This window comes from Atractosteus spatula, chromosome 7 (genome assembly GCF_055471065.1).
Source record: "Atractosteus spatula isolate fAtrSpa1 chromosome 7, fAtrSpa1.hap1, whole genome shotgun sequence".
Lineage (NCBI taxonomy): Eukaryota > Metazoa > Chordata > Actinopteri > Semionotiformes > Lepisosteidae > Atractosteus > Atractosteus spatula.
Window position 1 is genome coordinate 34,228,811 of NC_142712.1, and position 25,057 is coordinate 34,253,867.

The 25,057-nt window shown below is 39.4% G+C and overlaps 1 protein-coding gene across 1 annotated transcript in view; it reads left to right on the forward strand.

The window, feature by feature from the left end:
- The window catches only part of LOC148830832 (suppressor of tumorigenicity 7 protein-like), a 35,006-nt gene extending 11,099 nt beyond the window's left edge, over positions 1–23,907 (forward strand). Inside the window, exons 11-15 of the mRNA XM_088921871.1 lie at positions 723–825; positions 8,207–8,357; positions 8,698–8,790; positions 10,247–10,386; positions 20,451–23,907. Coding sequence (XP_088777997.1) covers positions 723–825; positions 8,207–8,357; positions 8,698–8,790; positions 10,247–10,386; positions 20,451–20,546 — 583 coding nt within the window. The 3' untranslated portion in view covers positions 20,547–23,907. The remainder of the gene's footprint in view (positions 1–722; positions 826–8,206; positions 8,358–8,697; positions 8,791–10,246; positions 10,387–20,450) is intronic.
- Positions 23,908–25,057: the final 1,150 nt, after the last annotated feature.

Genomic DNA, 25,057 nt, shown 5'->3' on the forward strand with positions numbered 1-25,057 from the left:
AAAAATAATATGTAATTGTGTGCTTGATTTTTTTGTGTGTGGGAAGACTCTGAAAAACCTTGTTCAACCGAAATTGCTGTTAAAACTTTTAATGTTTGTTGAAGATCTCCATTAATTTGAGGATATGATATTAGTATGCATGTCCATTCATCATTAGTATAGCAATGCGGAAAACACAATTTTATTGAAAGTCCTGCATAATAGGCTGTGGACTTATGGTGTAAATAAATTGAACATATGACACAAACTGATCTAGGGCATGGTTTCCAAACGTATAGTGTTCCTTGTTTTGTTGAGATAGGAGAATTTATTATTAGGGTATTTCACATACAATATAGTCATTTAAGATGTTAGAGAGGGATCCAAAACATTTGTCCCATGTCTTTGTGTTATAAACACTGATGCTTGTTTGATTCTGAGGAAAAAAAATAAACATCAACTGCCACAATCGTAAGTCCAAAAAAGAGATTGGTCACCAATGCACAAAAGTGTGATCAACTTTACTACTGAAAATGAGTACATTATTTTAGTGCAACACACTTATATCTGTACAAGTATGTAGTACAAATTGACAAATTGTAGTATGCTGTATATTTTGTATATGTTTGCAAACATAGTGTCAACACATTGAAAACCTGAAAATATGTCAAAACGTGTTAGCAGTTGGAATAAGAATTATGCCCTTCCCTAATTCTAGCCTAAACTACACTTGCCTCTCCCAGATTTTCCCCAGAAGCAGCCTCCAGGAGGGGCCTTAGTACTGCAGAAATGAACGCAGTGGAAGCCATACACAGAGCTGTGGAGTTTAACCCACACGTGCCAAAGGTGAGTGTCTGTGCTTTGTTGGAGACCTCTGTGGCAACAGCAGCGCACGGCATTGCACCTGCTGGATTTCCCATCATGAAACCCAAAGTCTGCCTTTCACCCCAGGATAAGACTTTATTACAGCAGCAGCTGCTTTGTTCTTGTCTGTGTGCACACATCTGCTCCGTTTTCAAGCTCTTTTCTTCTCTATTTTCAAGGTTGAACAGAGTGTTAAAACAAAGACCTGCCAGTAGAGGGGAATTGCCCTGTCGTTCTCCAAACCTTTGTACCAGTGGTATCAAATAGCAGCTTGGTGCATCAGGCCAGCATGTTCTCGGTGTTCTGTGGTATTCTTTACTACTTGTGTCATCAAGTCTAATTTTGACGTGATGTTTCTAATTCTCAAAGGTCATTAATAAAATCTTTTCACATAACAGTCAGTCCCCCATGACACTTTTCCTCTGTGATGACTCACTTTCATCTTCTTACATTTTAGACCGTCAGTAGGTGTCACTGTTTTATAAGAAAAAATAAAGTAGCATTACAAATTCTGCTCGCATAAAAAGGTGGACATACATGTGGTAGTAGATTTTTTTTAATGCATCCCATTGTTTTTATGCAAAATAAATCCCCTGTTCCCAAAAGGCATGGAATGCTTTTTTGGTACTTTAAACATTTCACAAAAGTATCCATGACATGGATACATAACATTGTAGCTAATGAGCATTTGATTAGCATTTTCCTGAGTTATGTTGAGTTTTGTCTTCTCTGCATATTTCTGTTGTGGTATAAATTTGACTGTGGTTTGCAGTGCCAATGGAATTAATCTAGTTGAAACAACTCACAAAATGTGGAAAAGTGAAAATATAGGGCTTTCATATTACTGTTTATTAAAAAAACAAACCATTTCATGTTAAAACAATCTAAAAGCAGAAAAAATGGTATAGCTCTGTATTTCCAATATTCTTTAGGAAAAAGTACCGCTGGTACACCAGCTCACGTCTTTTAGTGGCTTTGTGCAGAACATTGTGCAACATGAAATCATTCTCTCCCATATAGTCCGTGAGCACTTTTTTTGATTTTGTTTAGTGAAAGATTTACAATGATGTGTGTGATTAACAGCAGAGCAGAAATAACTGGCGACTGTTGCAGAAAGACCCAGCTGCAGTTCTGTCTGGCTGGCTTGAACTGGTTGTGGTATCAAGGACGGTATTCGGTTTGGAGTCCACTTTATCTTAACCTGTTCAGTACTTGAGGTGTACAAACAAAATCTGTGCTCCAAATAACTTCTCTCCGTAGCTCAGATACCGTAGCTTGGTAATGAACTGTTAAGCAAGAAAAAAAGAGTACAATCTTTTCCCATTCAGTTTTATGTCCTGGAACTAATTCGCCTGGAGAGTCAGAGGATCCACTGAGGTATTTAATTCTGACAAACAGCACCACCTTGCTGTGCTGGCAGCATTTCCCTGTTCCAGGGCTCATACTTTCTAGCTGTGTAACATCCCTGTGGACTGCAGGCACGCATCTCGTGGCTGCCATTATCCTAATTAATTTGCTGGATGGAGGAGGCTTTAGTGTTGGCAACACTGGACTGCAGGAAACCCTGGTCCTTTTAATCCTCCCCCTCCAAATAAAAACAAATAAAACCTGCATCCCAGTTCTAGTACTATTAAAACAGGAATGAGACGTTTTAGGATTTCCAAATACAGTCTTCGATTTTTACCCCAGCAGCTGTGGAATAGTTAATGAGCACTTTGGCAGGGCCTGTAAGGTTTCGAAAGAGGATGGAGAGCATCCTTTTTGTGAACTGAGTGGCGCTTGAGTCCTGACTAAAGCTAGGAGACAAAAGTTTTTCAAAATGAGTGGCATTTCCACAGAGAAAAAAACAATGCCAGCAACTTCGTCGAATACAGTTTGTAAATAAACCTCCTTGAGGATCTCTTAAACTTGTTTTAAAATCAAAAGGCATGACAGGCTAATCAGATTCCTCTTATTCACAACTTTTGCGAAGTTTTCACGTTGATGCCACGGGACTCTGGGACTATATACAGATGGTGTGTCATACTGTTTCTCAGTGTGACTCGTCTGTCTTGCTTGGCCTTGATCTAACACTCCACCACTGTGAGCCCATTTTGTCCCATATACCCCCATGGCTGTTTCTGCTGTCAGATGTTCTTGTTAGATCTGTCTGAGTGAAGTCTGCAGTTAGAAGAAGATCAGAAACAGGCCGCATTAATCCTTGGACAATATTAATCGTGAGGAAAACTGTCTTGGCAGTAACCAGAGCCACATTCAGATCATGTAAGATGGAAAACAGATGTTTCGATTCCAATTTTATACAGTATATGACTGCACTTGTAAAGTCTTTGAAATAGAAAATCATCCTTTTCAGTTTTGAAGAGGAGCCATTTTTGCTTCAGATGCTGAGCATGAAAGAATCTGTCAGGAAACGTACAGGCCTGCATGTTTGCATCTGGCTGCTTATTAACAAGAGCTTCATCTGATGTTTTTAAACAGCCTCTTAGATATTGCTCTCTGGAGTACAAACATCCCAGGTCTGTAATACAGGGGATGTTCACGTAAAATAAAAGACGCTCAAGGGCAGGATCACCATCTCCCTGTGTTAACTGGCAAGGAACCTTATGATCCCTCACTTTTAACAAAAATGTGGCACAAAAGAAGATTGCATGCACCTAAAAAGAAACTGTTAGGAACTGTTCCACGCCAACATCTTCTCTTTTTACAAGTGGTACCATGGCCCAGCTGTAGTGTTCTCTTTTTACAAGTGGTACCATGGCCGAGCTGTAGTGCACTGGTGCAGAAACAGCTTCTTTTTTAATGTATGATTCTTGGCTTTCTTGTGAATGCTCTGAAAACCACATGGTCCATTTCACTTGAAATGTTTTGTACCCTCTTACTTGGTAACTCGGGATTACCTCAGCAAAATCATCAGTTAAAGATATGCTTAGTATCACAGTATTATTACAGCACAAATGACTTCTAAAAAGAGAACCCAGGTGACAAAGGGGGCTAAAACAGACTTTCTGAAAGAAATTACTTTTTTCATAAAGGATTACAGAGTTACCTAACAAAAAGTAATCAGAAATACAAAAACAAAGAACTGATAACAATGCAAAGGGCAGAAAATATGGAAAAGGTGTGGCTTGGTTTCCTAACTTAAGAATTGTTTGTGTTTTCTTTAGTGTGTTCTTCTATTTTATTAATTGTTGACATACTTAAAGAAAGTAAATCTAACAAGTGTTAATGATAAACAAGAAAATAAATGGTATATAACCTGGAAAGAAATTAACAGTCAGCAGTTAAAATGTTGTTACCTTTAATGATAGCGATGATGGAGAGACTTAAGGCTATTTCCTGGACAATAGACAAATCAACTAGGCACATTACCAGTTAACTTCCTTTTTTGTGCCACTGTCACTAAATTTATCACAACAAAACAAAAACTTGTGGTTATAAAGTTTTTTGAGACTTTAAAGACTGCTGCTTGCTGTTGTCTTAGGTGGTCTTATGGTGGAGAAATGACATCTGTACTATACTTCACCCAACTTTCCAGTAGTCACAGCAAGCCGTGAACAGAGCAAAAGTTTGACAGTGAATAAGCAGATCAGTGTATCCCAAAGCTGTGAACCACAGAATTTTGCTGTACTACTTAAGGGTATGAATTAGCACATCAATAAAAGCAAACTATGGAAATCTTTAAACATTGTAAAGAAAACATTAATCCTATTGCACATTAAACCAATGATTAGGTAATGTTCTTGCTTAATTTGCTAATTTATGGAGATGTTTTTGTATTTGCCACTTAAAACAAAAAAAACTGTCACTGCAATTCTATACCTTCAGTACATATACAGTATATAAATCCCAGTTAATAAGGATTTTGACTTTAATAGTGCTCTTAAATATTAAACTGATACACTGACTGGATGAATGGAAAGGAATTGAAAATGAAAATGTTATGTTTCCCAGGTTTCTTTTTCATCTTGAAGGCTTTGTTTAAAGGGGTTTTAAACCTCTTGAAAGGCCTCGGAAGTCACTCATGGATGTGCAGTAAATGAGACCCTTTATCTCTGCATCCACAGTATGGAGGAGAAGTCAGGGTTCTGGACTCAAAATTGGAAAGTTTTGGGTTCAAATCCTGGGTAAGTACCCTTGAGCAAGGTACTTTACCCGATCTTTTTCAGTAAAATACCCATCCGTACTCATCCATCTGCTTACATTTTTACATTACTATTATTAATTTGTGTCTAACACAAAATTACAACAGACATAAAAACAACTTTTGCTCTATGCTTCAGTCAAGACAGTAAATATCTTGCCAAACTTTTACCTGATTAAGTAATTGCAGCCCCTCCTTGGGGTTGTTGTCCCATGGTGCACTTCTGGCTGATCAGTCTGCAGAACCTTAATGCTCAGTGACTACTTTAATCTCCCCAAGCGAAACATTTCTCCTCCGTGTGTTTTGGGGGGTTTTTGTATGTTAATTTCCACTTAATTCAGCTGTATCTGAGCAATTTGATAAAACAATGTAATTCCCCAATCGGAGTCATGAAGTCGGGGAATTTTTTTTTCCACTTCATGTTCCACTGGCAAAACGGACTCATTCTCCACGCCCTGCAAGTAAAGGGGACTGGAAACTATTAGAGTGGCTTTGATGCAGGAGGGTGCAGCCTGTCTCTCATGGCTACAAATGGGCTGGTCAGTTTTTCATTAATATTGATTGCTCATGGACCAGTCCCTGGTGTTTAATCGGCGGCCTGTTATTTTATAGCTTCTCAAAGGTCAAACAGCAAAAGGGCCAGTAAGAACCTGATACTAATTTAAAGATTATGAACATTTGGTACCTGAAAACAGCTAGACCTCATTTGTTTTTCCTCTGTAATCTGCATGAAACAGGTAACATCACCCTACATTGTATACAGCTGCTTGCACAGAACACCCAGGGTGCAGTACAGATGAATTGCACAATGTTTTATTCATCCCAGGGTCATTCACGATCACACTGCAAGGCTAGATAAATGTTTTCCTTTGTAATTCAACAATGATAAACTATACCCCCCCCAAAATGAACAAGATGTATAATGTCTCTAAAATTGTGCTTTAAACAGCTGCATTTTTCAGCTACATTCATATACAGATGCTAACTGCTATGCTATTGTTCTTTCTCTTACCCAGTGTCAAAATGAGTTGTCCTCTCTTTTCAGCCCATCAAAAGCAATGACAGTAATCTGCCTCCTGCTGTATCTTGCTAGCTTTAAACTAAAGCAATCATAGCAGTCTGGAACCTCATATAAACCAGCTCAGCTCTGCCTTCGCCCACGTTAAGGTTTTAGTACTGCCTGGCGATTTATTTGACAGGAAAAGCCATTTTCAGTTGTTTCCAATATTCTTTGCCAGTTATGAAATGAAATGTGCATGTCCACTCAAAAAACGAGATCAGATGTTCATAGCCTGGTTTCCTCTTAAAAACAGAAAACGTGTCACTTAAGTGTTTCATCTTAGTACATCTACGATAAAGAAGCCCAATCAAAATCCCTGTTTTACTCATGTCCATTTACTGTAAGTGCATTGCTGTGTGTGTAACCTATAACTGGGTCCAGTTCCAGTATATATGTTTTTCCATTGCTATGTTGTAGTGGGACCCGCTTTTCTCTTTTGCCCTTGAAGTGGTTTGCGGCCGCTTTTCTAATTTTTCCATCGCTGTGGCCACAGCTTTAAAAAACAAACTTTTTATTTAAAAAAAAAACAACCTTCCATTTGTGGCCACCACAGCCACTGACTCGTAGATCCTCCCAAATTCAGTGAGACCTCCTGCAGTTGGGAAGTGACCCTCTGGGACCTGTGTTCATGGTGTGTAAAGGAGTTAGCTCTCTTGATTAACGAAGAGGTGCTCCTGCTGCTCCCACCTGCCTCGTCTCCCCCTGGGTAGGCAGACAATGGCCAACCCCAATTAACCTATCTGTTCGCTGCACAGAGCACATAGGGTCTACCCTTACCTGCACCCTTCCTCCCCTGAACTGCTTGTCTACTCCAAGAAAGCTGAGGAAGGGGGGAAGATCAGTGCTGGAACGAATGCAGACTCATTTCCACTGATCAAGTGCCAGAGACCTTGCTCGTTTTGGTAAAGGTTGGGAGAAAAAGATTGTCATTTGATGTCTTTTTTCAAAATGTAGTACTCATGCAGCAGTTTATTTCTGTATGATTGAATTTGTTCCCCACCTTTTAAACCTATTTGTGTTTCTTTTTACTACCCAGCAAGTAACCATGTGCTGCTATAATGCTAGTCCTTCAGATAAAAAAATCAGCTGGATTGCTGCCCATGTCTTGCTGTGATCTTTCCACAGCCCGTTCTCCACAGGCAAATGTAGATGCCTCTTCAACTCACTTTTTTCAGGCCTGCAAGACCAGAGAGTAAAGATTACTCATTTTTACTGATGATCTTTTTTTTCCCTTTTGAGAGTATTCCATTTTGTTTAGAGGATTTTCACAAGATTGCAGACCTGTGATTTCTTGGTTCTTCCCTTGTTGCAGAATGATGTAGCTTGTCAAGAGACCATTCTTTAAAATGTGCGCCCCCTCTGGAAAATAGCAAGTGGAATTATGTGATTTTACCACAGTCCTTGTGGTGAACTAATCCATGTCCTACAGGCACAAGCACGAGGCCAAGCTAAAAATGTGTTTGTGTCTTTTTTATTTGGTGGTGTTGAGTTGCAATTGTAGCTATGTAAAGGATCCACAAAGAGCCTGAGCTTCCATTCCTACTACAGATAATTCTCATATTCTAAATTCTAAACCTAAACTTTATACTTTGTGCACTTTTTGTAGCAGCATGATATCTTTGAATTTTATAACATAAAAGGGGAATTCAAAGAAATGTCATAGAGCAGCCAGCTAGACAGGTGGGGGAGAGGATACATGAGGCATGGTCTGCTGTCATTGCCTGTACTTTTTGGTGGTCTTGCTGGACTGTGACCAGTATTTCTACTCCAGTATCCCACAGATCCCCCTCGGGAGATTTAGACAACCAAATTTGGGGGTGTGGAACAGGAGTGTACCTTGATGAACTAAATTTGCTTTGCTCAACCTGATGAGGGGTGAGGTTACTGTGTTGAGCATTAACTAGAGTTCAGGTCATCTCAGTGAGAACATACTCCAAGACTATTCTCAAGAGAGTAAAGAGGCTCATTATTCAAACCTCAGCTCTGGGGATTGTTTTATTGGCTGCAGTTATTTTGTTTGTACGGTATTTATAAAACTAAAAATACAGGATAAAATTTGTCTTGTAATACTGCAGTCAAATCAAAATCTCTATATTTGACAAACCTTTTTCACGTGCAGCAGATGATACATGCACATTACCATGACTTTTATTCCATTGCAGTATTTATTAGAAATGAAAAGCCTGATCCTGCCACCTGAGCATATTCTGAAGCGAGGAGACAGCGAGGCAGTGGCCTATGCCTTCTTTCACCTACAACACTGGAAGAGGGTAGAAGGAGCTCTAAACCTGCTGCACTGTACCTGGGAGGGCAGTAAGTATCCAATCACAGCATTTTCTGTGCTATACCCATCCATTTCAGAGTGGCCTAATGGTTGTGTCTGACCTTTATGGCTATAACCTCTATAGTTATTAAACACCCATCTACCAGTACTTAGGAGTGGCACATTATTCACTGCCTTGAGATGCCTGGCAGCTCTGCCACATCATCTGCAGTTTGAAACGATAGCAACACATCTCTATACTACGCCTATAGTATTGCTATAAGAAAGTATTGCTAATTAATTTTTGTAATTTACACTTTTGTTTGATTCTCATTTGCTGTGTAATATTATTTTTAAGCTTTTGATCCTTGTGTGAACTTGTCTTGCCAGCGTTTCGGATGATTCCTTACCCCCTGGAGAAAGGGCACCTCTTTTACCCCTACCCTGGCTGCACAGAGACGGCAGATCGAGAGCTGCTGCCTTGTAAGTTAAAGGCCTAGAAACCAGACACAACGTCATGAGATACAGGGACACAACCTACGGCCCACATCTGAAGAATACACAGGGGCCAGGATCTCCAAGAAAAAATACATTTAAGTTACAAAGGCTAATATGCTATTTTATAAGTATGATGTAGCTTGGGAAAATGTCTTTAAAAGACATTAACAACAAATTCCTCAACAATCTGTAGACATTAGCTAACATGGTGTGATGTACTGTACAATGAGGCTGTCAAACACAAACACTGCCAGTTCTGGTTTCTTTTGCAACACTTGCCAGTTACTGCAACGTCAAAAAAATCTATGGAATGACTGGTTCAATGAAAGGCTTCAGATTTTAACTGATATGTGTAGGCAAATGTTAATAGTCCTACTGTGTGCTTAAGATGAGCAGTGTTCTTCTATTACAGTTTGTTAATGGGATGAGCTCAGATTGGTAAACATGTTATCACTACTCTTATAGTTGTGTGGAAAGACAAATCTTTTTTAATCTTCCAGGCTTAGCTGATTTTGAAACACTCTACACATATGAAAGAATATACATAAAATATATATTCTATAAATTATACTATTTATACTGAAATACATTTTAAATGTCTCTTACAAGGAACATCTTTCATGGTGCAATCATTATAATACTGGATTCCACCAGTTTTAGAAAGCTGCAAGGTTACATGCATTTAAGACACCAAATTCAAGGCTTTATCAAAGAACAAACCGGTTAACAGGTAACCTACAGAGATTCCAGTGGCTCAGTACAGCTCTTCTCCTCTGTCAAGGGTACCAGCTCTCTGTTCTTTCAAGCCTTAATCTCCAAACCCTTACTTCCACCGTATCCTAATAAAATCTGTAACATACCTTCACTTTTTAACAGACAGCCATGGCACTACAGTATGTTACAGCATCACTCACTTACAAACATAATATTAACTATGCCATGATCTTAATTGTGCTTTACTGCTAAAGCTGAAGGTTCTAAACCTTCATCTGGGTTACATCAGATAGGCTCCACTTTAACAGCTGCTATTACAAAAGTGTTTTTCAAGGTTTAATTTCCATGTGACTGAGCCCTAGCTGAATGTCTTCATAGTGCTTTTCTTCACATCGGTGAAGAAAATTCTAAAATTGTCTGTTATATCTAAAGAGAGTTATTTATACTCCAGTAGCTTTTATTGTTGTTTCTGCAATCTGGGTATGTATTGGCTATATTTTTTCTTAGTGATGCAAAAATATATTAATTAATTAATTAATTATGAATAAGTATGAATTATTTGCATATCTTCTGAATTGAAAAAATGTTTTTGTAGCATGAAGTGGTATACTGTATGGGACATAGAATAAAGAGTAAAAAAATCTTAAACTATTTACATGACAAAAGCCAAATTCTAAATTACATCAAGGGTAACTTAAAAGCAGCTCTCTTTCTTCCTTTGTGGCAGCTTTTCACGAGGTGTCAGTGTACCCCAAGAAGGAGCTGCCCTTCTTCATCCTCTTCACAGCGGGGCTCTGCTCCTTCACAGCCATGCTGGCCATGCTGACTCACCAGTTCCCCGAGCTCATGGGCGTCTTTGCCAAGGCCGTAAGTCTGCGCCTCCCACCCAATGCACTTCATCTGCCTGGAAGGCAGACAGAAACTCAGTTCCTGGGCAGCAGCAGTAGCCTGCAGCATTCCTTCTGGCCACAGTATCCATTGCTTACGTGCTCTAATTTCTTGATTAGCTGTATAACTGGTCTCCTAAATATTTTAAATAGTTGTCCCGGTTTCCAGTGCCGGAACCCTACAATGTTTATTCCAGAGTTTTCCGGTATAAAGAAACTCAGTGGTAACCATTAAAAGTCAGCTGGAATTCTGGAAGTCGGTACCAGCCCAGTTCAAAACTGAGGACACACAGTGTAGCAAGAACCCACCGTACAAGTAGCAAGCTAATGTAATGAGTCTCGCAGTGCCCACACCAGAGTTTGCATCAACTAATAGGGCTTATAGCACAACTCAATGTCGAAAGTACCTGGCCACCCACAGGTATTGATGTGCCATAGCAAGCCAGGATGCACTGACTGACCTGACCTAATAATCTTAATGATGACTAGAACTCAAGAATCCCCCCAGCATGGATTCAGTCAACAAGAGAGCTTGCATTACTCCTGATTTATACACTTTGTAGCCTACAGTGCACAGACTTACAATGGCAATTCTGCCAAAAACTGCTGCCATGTGTAATAGTCGGTCACTGTAGTTTTAAAATTGTCAATGGGAATAAAAAAATGAAATTTCAACAAAGTGAAATAATTAACTAGGCTACCTGATTGCTCCTCCTGGGTGGTCCACCCTACCCAAAAAGAAAACAATTGTAGGTTTTATAAGCGTCCCGGGGTTTCTAAACATTAATATTTCTTTCAAGAAACAAATGCTTTGACAGCTTAGGGGGATAAATTAAAAACTGTAAGAAAAACCGAAAGCACACCAACTGCAGTGAGTCAGGGGAACCTAATTAAACACCCAGACAATGTTCACCAGTCTTTCAGAGGAACTCTGTGAGAAGCTGTCTCTTTAACAAGCCGTTCAGTACCCGAAGTCAAGTTGTACAGTTTCACCCCCCCCCCCCCCCCAAAGAAAAAATCTGTTTACTATCACTCAGGGCTTTCTGTTCTGAAACTGCCTTCCATCACTGTCAACAAGCAGAGGCGCAGGGGATTTCTCAGAGTTTCAGAATGCTTTATCTTATGGTACTGCTCCTGCAGGGTCGCTGTTTGTGTTATTATAGTTATTTTGTCTTTCTGCTGTTGAGCAATCCCTCAAGTGCAACAGAGCTACATGTGGAGTGGTCAAAGATTTCAGTCCATTGAAGTGGGGGAGAGGCTCCTTCTGACTAAAAGTCTAGGCACAACAATTTGATTATTAGAAACAATGAGCTGATGCTCTTCCTGGAAATACTGTCCTGCCTGTTTGATTCTGGGGAGCTGCTGCCTGTGGTCGGGAGTGGGAAGGTTTAGTTTCTTTGCTCACACAAGAAACTTGCGCTGGCAAATCATTAAAAGAATCATAGGCTTTAGCAACATAGGCTATACATGAGTGTATAATGTTGAATTGCAGCGACAGTTATTAAATGTTCAGTATCAGTAATTTAAATTCTGAAATAGTTTTTGTTAAAAGACAGGTATTATTTGGAAGGGTTTTAGCATGATTTTATTTTCTACAGCAACTATAAAGACCTCAAGCCACGTTTAACCATAAAACCCATTTATGAGGTAGATTTATTCACGTTCCTGGAATGGCAATACCCCAATATGTTGATTTTCAGTTTCAGGCTCTTTGGTAATATTATATATAAATCTCCATAATCCACATATCTGTATTTTGCATCATCTTAACTATTTCTACAAAACTTGATTAAGAAAAGATTTTTCAAATGCTGTACAATTTTCCAAGTTCCAGGGGAACTACTAGAGAAGCACTGTACACTGAAGACTTTGCAATAGTAAGAAAAAAATCCTTACAGTTATATAGCACTTGCAGTCCCAAAGTGCTTTATATTTAGGTGGGGATCCACAGCATACATCGCTGACGCACTGCAGTCCCAATACACAGCAGATCAGATAGAGAAGAAAGAAATTACTTCACTAGTCAAATTAAAGGGAAACCTAATGAGTGGAGTTAGTCAAGACACCAGGACTAATACCCCACAGTACCATGGGATCGACAAAAATCAAGTTGTTAGAACCTTGGTTTAATTTTTAATTCAAGGGATGACACCTCTTACGCTGCAGTGTCGCCAGTCACCATAATCGGGCATCGGGCTGGAAATTCTGGTCTAGAGAGAAGAACACCACCTACTGGTTCACTACCACCACTGCAGTGTGGTTTCTTGGGAGTTTTCCATGTCAGTACTGACCAGACCCATACCCCTATTTTTCCAAGATCTGCTGAGAAGCTATTAGGTGGTAATGCTTCCATCACATGTAAATGTCCCTTTTTGTATGTTCTGCATTTGGCATTGTTGAATATATTCAGACTTCTGGAGATTTCAGGTATGGATTAAGGTTCATAATTTGCCACCAAACCCCATAGGCTAGAAAACCCTATAATTTGATATGATGCAAATAATGACATGGGACAAAAATGAATGACAAAGAATCACAATAAAACTAAGATGGAATGGAGTAGAAATGAGAGGGAGGGTGAAATCTGTGCAATAAGGTAGTAGGCTAGGTATTTCAAAGAAAAGGAAAGTTATGAAGAAACCAGCCTGAGCAGACTTTATTTTAAAAAATATGTTTAAGCATCTAAACCCAGAAGCTGACCCTATAAAATTGGTGATTTAACCACAGTTCCCAGTTTGGCACACTAGTGAAGGTTCGTGTTCCTGCCTATAGAAACTCCCTTTTCGTGCAAGATCTGTGAAAAGGCAAAACGAACAGAAACAAAAATGAGCAGCCTGCAATCTAATCTCTCCCTAGCCTGTTTGTGTCAAACACATTCCTGAATTGATTTGGCTTTTCATGTTTTTCTTCTTGGTGCACCATCCCCTGACTGTTAGGTTTCAAAACCTTACACACCCTCTGGGCAATTAATGGGGAAGGCAAAATTATTTTTTTATTCCAAAACTGACTTATATATGACTGACTTATATTGTTACAAGAGTTTACAACCTTCCTGTTGAGTATCATTTGCTGCTTAAGAATTCTTAATTTAGGAATTTCACTCCTGTTCTTGCAAAGAACTGGACATTCACATGCAGTTTTTATATTGTCATTTTTTCTGAATGTGTTGGATTTCTAATTTCCATTGGCAATCTTTCTTCTGAACCAATAATCAGTATGTTACAAAATGAATCTGGTCTCTTCCAAAGCACATGCAAGCCCTGTTCAGAGCTGCATGCAGGAATGATCTTCATTGAAACGCAGCGAAAACTGTTACAGCTCTGTCCGCATCCAGATTCTCGCAGCTTGGCTCTGGTTCCCCTTTAGCAAAGGTATGCCTTTAACTCCTAGCAGCACGGCAAGGAGATAACAGCTGATGAAGTGAGCTTTGCCCTTGTGGACCCAGCCCTTCTGAAGTGAAGGACCCCTGTTCCCCCTCTCTGAAGTGCACTCTCCTCTTATCTGCCCTGTCCAGTGCTGGCTCACGCCCTCCTGCAATGCACCCCTAGTGTTGTAGCCTGTATCGCTCCTGGTCTTTCCATTAATGCTTATCTTTAGAGCACTTATCTGATGACATGCAGGGCAGAATTGCTGCCTCCCCCCCTACCAGCTCCTCATCTCTTTTGATAGTTAAGCAACGCAGCGACACAATTTTTTTTCAAAGAGGAGATTTCTGAATTCCTTATGAAACTGTAGCACAGTAAAATTTGGCATGTTTTTTTCCCCTTTTCCTTCGTGCATTCTTTACTTTTGCTTGCTTTACCTGTTTTCAGCAGTTAGTAAGTCTTACTGCTCTTTCCCATTCTTTTATTATGATTCAATCTGCTTTTACTGTGCCAAACAAAAATAACAGGAGGGATCCAATGTGGAAAATGAATGGCGAAACAATGAAGCCCTGAAGCCCTCCTCTTTCTTTCCAGTTCTTTACAGGCCCAGGGGAAGACTAGTGCAAGCTGCTATCAGTCAGCAAACAACAGAGACATCACTTAATCAAAGCAATAAAATATGAAATTACCCATTAAAACAGGAACGTTTTATTTTTATCCAAATCTGACCTTTGTAGGAATTTAAACAATTTCACAAAGCTTGTTTTACCTTTATTCATTCATCCTTTTTTATTAACATAGAATAATGTTCTTATTTGGCTCTAGAATCCCATAATCACTCTGTACATAAAAACAACTTTAATTTCAAGATGTTCTGAGACCTTTTAAAGGGTAACTGATTCTAAGAAGATTTAAAAGGCAGGAGGGCCTGATTTGCAAGCACATTCCTCTTGTTCTTCTTGTATCATACCATACCAGGGGTGACCTTGCATTTACAATGTGATTGTTTATTTTTCTTTTTTATGAGCTACTCAACAAATGGAGAAGGAGGAACTAAATTCCGCAGTGTAAGCAACACCTAAAACAAAAAAATTCCAAGAGATGTTTAAGGTGCTCTTTGTTTTGGGAAAAGCTCCCCAAGATACCATTTTTACAGCACCCTCGGGGAGCCTGGCTTTTGTAACACTTAGATTAAGGCACAGCACTGCCCCTGTGGCAGACCACAGCAAGGCCTTAAACATGAGAAAAAACAGATACTCTGCCCCCAACCCCCCCTCTTTCCCATAAAACAATTAAAACATCGTAAATTTGGACTAAATTGTACCCAGAAGAACCCCTTCCTCACTCTTTAATTGGTCATATTTCCTTTGTACCCTCTGTTATCAGTGCTGTGGCTGACAGTGGGGGTTGTCGGTAGTATTTCCATTAGGAAGTACTTCTCGTTTCTGGCTTGTGCATGGAAAAAAATGATTAGGGATACCTGGGATGAGCCCCAAACACACATTTCATGAATTTGCTGCATCCTATTATATGGAAATAGATAGATTTGGCTAAAACTGGACATTGTTTTTCACATGTTAAAAGCCAGGGCTTGTTATCATTCCTGGCCTACAGTATAGGAGTACTTTTCTAGACTTTGTTCTCAATAACAACCCATCCATCCATTTGCTAACCACTTCGTTCAATTAAAGGACTGTGGGAGGAAACGAGATTTCTATCACAAGTAATGCTATTTCTATTAGAAGTAATGTAATTTATTACAAATAAAGAAGGGTTACAAATCCACCATTAACACAGAAAGGGCCAATCCACTGTGTAAGACTGATTATTTTATTTTTTAGGGGAAGGATGTTTCCTTTACAGATATCTGTATAGAACCCAAGAGCTCATCCCAGCAATTAGGCAAATAATTTCTTCAGCTGATTAACCAGATCAAACCAAAAGAAATGCAGGAAGCCATTTCAGCACTTGGGACCTGGAATTCTGATACTAAAACTCAAATCCAAATTGAAGTGTTCCATATACATTATATACAATATCTCCAGCGTACAGCCAAGTAGTGTCAAGCTCAGTGATATACAGTTAGCAGTGGCTGGTATGTCTTTAACGCACTGTGTGCATGAAAGAGCTGAATGAGGCCTCCGACAGCTTTACATACTTGTACAGTATAAAAGTGTAGAGGGGTTATGATACTGTGAAGTTGTGCTCTCATTTGGTGAGGCTGTTGTGCTCTCGAAGAGGCTTTTTCTAGGATAGGCAAAAGGCTGCCTATGGAACTAAGGAACAGTTTGAAAACTTGTATACTCTACACAATTATAAGATGTTTACAGTGCGATTCAGAGATGCAGCAAATAATGCAGCAATAAGATTAGACATGTGGCCAATGCATGTGACCATTTGGAATTTTAGAACCCCAACACGCAGCGTTTATGTCACAACAAAAAGATGTCACAACATCAAGAACAAAACAGAACAGGTATTAACAATACAGGCCATGATATAAGAACATAACACCAGTTACAAACTGGAGAAGGCCATTTGGCCCAGCTAGCCCATTTGGTAGTTAGCAGCAAAATGAAAGAAGCCTTTATTTATGTTTACTCTTTGTTCAGGATTTGAGACTTTCAGTTCCTTCACCCTCTTAGTGTAGGACTTTTCCTTAAGCCACAGAATGTATCTGGTTATTCTTCTCTGACATTATTCCAGAGAAGCAATATGTTTTCTATAATGTGGTTACCAAAATAGTACACACATTTCTGAATGAGGCCTAACTAGTGCATTATAAAATTTTACATAACATCGCTTGATTTAAATTTTGTGCTTTTAAGTATATATCCTAACATTTTTCAGCTTTTTCCTTTTTTTTTCAGATTGTCCAAAAGAAATAAATGTTTTTTTTCTATAAATGGCCTCTTTTAGTTCAGTTTCTACTACATTGTATTTAAAGGGAAACTGCTATCCCAATTTATCCTACCGTATATTAAATCTTAGTAACAAAATTGATGGTATCGCAACAATGTACAAATTTCGAATGAAGTGCAAAATTGTGAACTTTGTGAAAGTACTGTATGGTTGCCATGTTATTACTAGCAAATGAGCAACTGCTGGTCTCGTCACAGGTGAGAGCGAGAGTTCATGCGAATTGTGGCTTAAAGAGGCCCTTCCTGCTCCCTAGTTTCTGCAATCGAATGAGAAATGTAGTCTCCTAACAAAGTTTAGCCTTTTTTGTCTTTTTGAACTCACATACATATTTTAATCAGCAGAAAGTCACACAGTTTTCTTTTTTCCAAGGAATGGTCAACCAGCCATGAGATGAGTAATAGATATGGGCACTGAAGTTCGTTTCATCTACAAGTTTCTTGATGAGATTCAGCATGATATACGATCAAATAAGTACAAGTTGAGCAGACATTTCACCAGCATACTGAGTTATCAAGTAAATAGTATTTGTCAGCAAATCTCTCTTAAAGTCAATACAGTATGTTGAATTCAATTCAATTGCACTCATTCAAATCAACTGTTCAGGTCACGGAATGGACTATGGCACAGCAAGTCCTTCAAAAATATAAGTCCTGCTAGAATTCTTCCTTAAAGTGTGATTTACCATAAAATAACCACCAATGTAAATGATAGGGCACTTTTGGGAAAACTCGAAAATGAACATGAATGTATTTTAGTTGGTTGGCAGGGTTGCTCCTTTTTTGCAATACTTAATAAAAGTATCAAGTACCCAATGTTGGTACAAATATTTAAAATGAATATAGTCACAAAATTCACTTGGTCTAAAGCACTTTTTCAATGTAGTTGGCCTTTTGTGTCACTTGAAGTTTTGTTGCCATGTTCATAATCTCAGACAATGACAGCAATATGGTTCTAGGTACACAGTGAAACTTAGTCTCTTTTGTGATGTACAGTAAATTGCACGTTTTACATGTGACCGTGCACTTGGTGGTTAAATTGTGGTTGGAAACGCACTCATCATTTCTGATTCAATATAATCCCAAAATAAAAATAGCATTTCAGTTCCCATTTTTGTTCCATGCTTTTGCTATCTGAATGCAAAACTCTGCACTGCGTTACAAATATCAACGTCAAGCTTTTACCCTGTCTTGAAGTGTCAGCTAATCCTCCTGTTTTGGTGCCATCTAAAAAAAAGTTGACTAGTTTACTAGCCATACCAGAATATACGAGAATCTAGATCATTGCTGTAAATGAAGAAATGGAGGGGTCCTAAGTACAGATCACTGTGGTACTTCACCAATCAGACCGATTTGAGCATTCACCTTGTGTGTTAGCTTTGTGCATCATGCAGAGCCTCATGCAGATGGCCATGGAGAAGGCTGACATACTGTATAGTACAGGAACAGAACAGCAGAGGAGCCAACAGGAGAGGAGAACACCTCTTTTTAGGGTTTCTTAGTGTAAATTACACGGCCTTGTTATTACATAATGAATTTGTTCCAAATGTTCTGATCCTTGTGAATTCCCCTATAACTACAAACAGGCTCTCTAAAATGTGGAACGGAATTTCCACATAACATTTTAAAAGATAGGGGTATAATTGTGATTGTTATTGCAAACCTCCTGTTGGTAAAATGTTACTCTCCTTCGTTTACATGAAGGGGAAATTCTCTTAAATGAAGTGAGTGAAAGTACAATTAACTCACAACATCTTGAAGGCACAGTTTGGCACTAAAGTGGATACTTGTGTACTGGAGTGTTTACTAGAAAGTTTGTGTTTTTCAAACACAGAGAGTTCAAAAGGGTACTTTGTCAGACACTCTTTTATAACCACCAAGACTCTTTTTCCTTGTCCTCACAGCAGTAGTTCCAATGGAGGCAGAACGTGAGAGTTCAGGGGTGACAGGGAGCTAAAGATTTTTTAGTCCAGAATGTAGCAAGCTTTTTATTTTCTTTGGCACTCTACCTCAACCTTGTAGTTTTGCTCCCATTTTTCTGCCCTAAGCAGCTGTTGAGTTATGAATTTCGTTGCTTGATAAACACATTAACATCTTGCTTATGGTAGAAAACATTCTTGGAGTTTAAATATTTTTAAATCTGTGCGTGCCAGTTTAAAGTGTGGTGATCAGCTTGGGTAACAGTGGGCCTTGGAAATGGGAATGAAGAATGAGAGTGGGGTCCTGCCCACTGGACAATGCATATAAATACAAACACTTTACCCTTCACGGAAGAATGGGATCTGTTGTTTCCGAAGCATCTCTGTTGAAATAGTTATTTTTTGAAGTAATCCCATTATAGTTACAAATTACTTGAACAAGTGGAGTTATAGTTACTAATATTTTTGAAAACTAAGAGAGGTGCACTACTATGGTTGTTGCAAAGAGTGCCAAAAGTAGAAGCTTTTTTGCATGAAAAAACATAATCATGTTTTGCTTCAACTGGTGCACTAAAGTGACCTACAGTATGTAAATCTGCCAATGCTGCTTTATAGTCATAGGTTATCATACCTTTGTACAATCCAGATGTGAGCCAGAGTGTTTCATTCTTGAGCACCAGTGACAAGAGCATTTTCTAGATGTATCGCAAAATAACTATCTTCCCACAGCCAATAATATGTTAACACATTTATATACCCATCTGAAATAAGAATCCCTACTGTTACAAATAAAGGAAAGTAGCTTACAGCAGGGGGATCAAGTGGTATCATTATACAGTGACCAAAGGTCTTAACTAGAAACTGGTTAATGTAATCCAAATACAGTAATTCCTTAAATGCGACTTGTTACTTTCCAAAATTACAAACCACAGATGGGACATGCTTTTCTTGGGAAAGAGACAGCTCATACCTCTTGCTACTGCTGGGGAGATGTCAGTGGTCAATCAGTTTGTCTGGATGGCGGGTCACTCTATACAACACTGTTTTCTCATTCACTGTGTCTGCTGTTGAGAAAATAAACATCTGTGTGTCTTGTGGTCTGGCACTATTAATATCTAAGGACAGTGTGTTGGTAAGTTATATTGGTAAACCTGAAGCAATTGAAGATGTCCTGTTGGCAACATAGTTAAAGGTCTAAAGCTGAGATGGGCTTGTGAAAGAAACAGGCTAGATCCCCGAAGAGCCCGGAAAACCACACAGAATTATAGTTCATGGAAAAAAATCAAAATACAAGTCATGGAAAGCAATGACGAAATTTCTGTTAACAGAATTGCTTAAGTGCACAAGTTTGGCTAGATGCTACAAATATGCCAATGATAGCTGTTCAGATTTACCTCTATAAATAAATATTAAAATGTTGAAAATCACAGCAAGTGTCAGAGGAGTGAGACTGGCCTGAGATGTCAGGACAAAGCTCTGTAGTGTCACAGAACACTGCTGTAAAACAGGGATGAAAAGGTAATGGAAAATTGTCCTTGGGTGATTGTAGAAAGGAAGCTTCACCCCCATAGGAACAAGGGTGCTACAGATCGAGCTGAAAGCTGCTCCTCAGTCCATGGTACTTCAGCATGAGTTAAATAGCACCGTCAGGCACAGGGTTTCCAACACATGTGCATGATTTTCACAGAGCTTATCTGGTGCCTGTGGGGTTGATACCACTAGGACAGTAGAAGTTTTTTTTTTTCCTCATCCATTTTAGCTCTTTGCTGCTAGTTGTCAAGATGGCAGAGTAACAAAGCCAGGTGACTAACCGTGAGCAATGCCTTTCCTTTGTCTTTGCAGTTCTTCAGCACACTGTTTGCTCCTCTGGGCTTCTTCATGGACAAGATGGAGAGCCTCATGCCGTCCAGCTTCTGGCACCAACTGACCCGGATCTGATGGACCTTTTAGACAGAAGAGAGATCCCATCAAACTGCAGAACTAACCTCAGCAACACTGGGAGGCCGGCAACAAGGTTTCAGCTTCTGTCTTCAGCAATAGTGACCTAACTGATTTACTGTGGTTTTAGGTTTTCCTGTCTACGCAATTAAAGGTTGAGGAAATGTACCAGAAATCAGGCAGAATATTGCACTGACAGGCAGCTCCCCTGAAACAGCACAGTCCCAGGACCATCTGTTTAACAGCCAACACCAAAATATATCTATATTTATTAATCTGTTTAAATTGAATTTTCACATTTTTAGGTTACAAATGCAAATCATAATCCTAAAATATTCTATCAGTTTTCACTAGTTTCTCAACCTTTTGTCTCTGACCAGAAAAACACTTTCTAGGTAATAAAAATATACATTCAAGCCCTTTCTATTGAAATTTGGATTGGCATTCTCTAAATATGAATAAAATCTCTTAAATAATTTCTTCAACAAAAAGAAGAAATGAATTTTTGTAACATAACATCTGTGTGTTATATGAAAGTATACAGTAGGTATACAAAAAACAGTATTCTTTTCCTGCCCTATAGTCTATTGGAAACTTGGATTATTATTTCTGCCTTGTCTTGCTTTCTCTCTGCCATTCTGCCAAGTTTGCTTTGGTATTCCTTAATCCTTCTTTTCATTCCCAACTTAGACAGGGCAGAAAAACTCAGTTGTGTGATGACAGGCTCAGATTCCACCTGCCGCTGGAGTTTTGTCATTTTAGGCTCTGTGCTATCAGTGATGACAGGGCCCTACTGATACTGCATCACAACAAGCAGATGGTACAGCTGCACCTAACCACCAAGCACGTGCAAACCCAATCATAACATCCTGGCCTTGGGCAGCATGCGAAGGTTTAATGACAAGATAAATGTGGACGGCGCTCTTTTCCCTGTTGATATAGTGCTGTTTGTAGCTGGAGCTACAGTACATTAGTCAAAGCTTTCTTCTTTCTTCCAGTTTAAAAACAGTTTGCACTGTCATAAAATTGAAACAGCAGTACAGCTAGCAATAATTTGACAAGTGGAGAGCCAAAACATTGTAAAGAAGGCTTGTAAATGAAAAGGCTTCCTTTAATAGGCTAGGTGAAAACCCCAAGTTCATATGCTTAGGTTCACAAAAAGCTACATAGAGATTGATAGTAGTGTCTAAGTGCCCTTGTATGAGGGTCGTGCTGGCTGTGTATGCATGAATGTCACCCCCCAACCATTTTTCAAAAGTGTAACTTTATAAGAAGGGTGACATACTAATTACCCTCATGCCCATATTCCTTCTTATATCTGGAATTTCCATAGCGACTCTACTCCTGTCATGAGAATTTCACACTACTACCCTTACCATACTGTTGGCAGTATAACTGATAAATCACATTCTCATCTCATCTGAGATAACCATGTTTAACACAGGCTCTGAAGAAAAGAGTGAAAACGCAGTGATTTAGTCAGGTGCAGCTTCTCTTGTTTCACATTAATCAGAGCCATGCAATTGAATTAATTATTTCAAGGTTTTTTCAGTACCCAAAGGGCAAAAAATCTTTCACATGTAGAGCTCGATGACAATTATCTGATTACTCTGATGGAGTTTTCTGGGTATATGGAGGGGTAGTATTAGGCTGACTGGGGTGATTTAATACAGCAAGTTGAAGAACAGCTGCCACAGTCCTGCACTGGTTATTCAGCACTCTGGGAGAAGAAAAAAGAGAAACATTTCACCTGGCCTGAGAAAGGAAAGGAGTTTTTCACGCATGCCTGTGTGTTCAAGTTAGCGTGACACATGCTCCTGTTTGCATGGATTCTATGAGCGAGTGCCAGCATCTCACAGAATGGCGCTCAATGATACAGTGCAGGCTGGATTCAGAGATCTGGAAAAACAGATTTATGATTAGACTATTTGGAGTGCAAGTTTTAATGTATACAGCACTGTGTATAAGGCAAACCTCTCAGTTCTGCAACAGTGCTGAAAAAACGTTCCCCCTGTTGCAGATGATGAGATAATAGAGGTGATCTATTATGTTTGGACTATAATTGTCACGATCTTAAACAGCACAGAGGAAAGACACTTGTAACGTGTTGGAGAAAGAAATCTACAGGAACAATGAACAGCTGTTCTTTTCTAAAAACAAACATGCACTCAGCAATGATTTGGTCACATTTTGAACTTAAAAAACACAATAATCCAATTGTAAATTGATGGTTGGTTCAATTTAGCTGTGACCAACGATGGTCTGCCATGTCAGCCTAATGAACACCGATTAAGAGGGCTCCTTTTCTCAACAGTAGACCCCAGGGCTGATCTGGGAAAACATCTGCTTTCATTGTTTGCTCAGTTCACCTGGATGTAATTGTTAGTCTGGATAAAATCAGAACTTTCAACTCCCAGCAGTTTGCAAATCACAAACTTGTCACTCGGCGGTAGCTTTCTCTTAGCCTGAGGCTTCTCTCGCCCTCCCAGTAGAACGAGCCCCATCCATTGGGTTTGGGAATTTGGGCTGGCAGGTGGGGCAGAGTTTGGGGTTAACCTGGGCTGTGTGCTGCCAACAGAGCAACCAATGGGAAATGTGAGCGGTGGGAGAATTGTGCCTTTGTAGTGGGAATGAGACTGCTAGATCTTGATATGATATTATATTTCTGTCATATATTCTGCATTAACCACTGCTATTCATACTGAGACATTTCAATAACCCCCGTTCTACCTCCCCTTTTCACTCTTTCTTCTGAATTAATGACTACCTAGTTGGTTAAATACCAGGAGATCTACGACTGTCTGTGCAGACTCAGTGAACAGTGTCAACAAGATTCAAAGTTAAGCAGCAAACAGGAAAAACAACCTGTATACAGATAGCTGTGCCTTATGGGGAAAAGGGTAAAAAAATGACAACGTGTAGTCCTGTTAAGCTCTGGTAACCTAAGTATAACAGTTTAATTTATAGATGCTCAGAGACGTGCCCATTTGCTCCTTGTTAATTATCTGGTCGAGTTTAAAAATTACATAATATAAAACACTTTGTCATGATTTTTTTATAAGCTATTATTCTTCACTTAATTGGATGATTTAAAGTGCAAATTAGTCAAAAGAGTACATAGAAAACCACAGTGAATTTGTACAGACAGACATTGACAGTGAAGACGGAATTTGAAAAATTTGTTGCCAACTAGCTTTTTCTGAAGCTGAATAACACACAAGACTGCAGCACTCCAGCAGTAAAGTGAATAATAAAGCAACATAGGTCTCAATTCTGTCTGTAATTCTGATAAAATGTTGGTTTGGGAAAACTGAAAGATAGTTTGCTTGGCAGCTCAGAGTAAAAATGTTTTTCAACAGCACTGGTCCAGCCTGTGTTTTTTCTTTTTAGATCTACTTGTCTTTCAATATTGCATTACTGGCAGAAGCCAGGGGTCTTCATCATTGGGTCTAGGCAACTCTGGGAGCCCCCGAGAAATAAAGGAACCTCCTACTCCAGGATAGCTGTGTGTAACCTCATAACTCATACAAAGTGTCTGTTTTGTTGCAGTTCAGTGTTAAACATTTTAGAATAATTTAATGATTTACAGTTATATATTTCACCTTGTTTTGCTTCAAATCCTGCAATATATGAGGGATTTATTGAAAAGGGGTCCCCCAGTCAAATAAAAATGGAAATCCCTGATTAACTCAGGGAGCTAAAGTAAGCAAACCAGTTTTATTTCAAACATGTCTCCCAAACACAATGGCCACAATCCCAGAAAATCGCAGTAGATTACAGTGAGAATGCCAAACTAGCAGACACTTAGGTTGGGAGATGCTCCTCTGAAGATCTCTGAATCACCTCCATTGCCAAACACTGGTCATTTGTGGACATTCACAACAGACCCATATTACTGAACTTCACCTAAAAAAACGCCGATCACACCCACTCGCTATCTTGTTCTAAACCGAGGACCTGAAAAGTGTATTAATCTCCTTCCGTCTACTGGTAGTGCTTGAGACAAGCAGCTGAGATCAAACCTGATCTTATGCATCAAAGAATGACAGTCAACAGTACATAGCACATCAACTCCATCCAGCAGCGTTCTCTATTTAGACTGCAGTGTTTGAACGCAGCTAAGAGGAGAATACAGTATTTGCTGCATGTACTGTAACATTGGAGGCTCATGTATTCACACTTCCACATCTCGTGAGGCCCTCTGGAGGAGGGTTGGGGGGGGGTGATTAGGCTTTTTAAAGTTGAACAGAATCCAGGGTTCGTGTGAGGTTATTAATGGAAGGATCTGTACATGCATCATCGCCTGGAGCTGGAGTAGCTCAAAGTCAGCTTCCTTGACAGGGCTCAGGGCCTGATCACATCTCTCCCAGTGAAAGTTCCTGAAAAAAAAGAATACAGGAAAGTCCTCGCACGTTCCTTCTACTTGAGTGAGCCGTCTGCTGAAACCAAGGAGAGATGGAGTTGGTGGTGAGAGGAGGGTGGTTACAGGGTTGTTGATGTCTGTTGTTCAG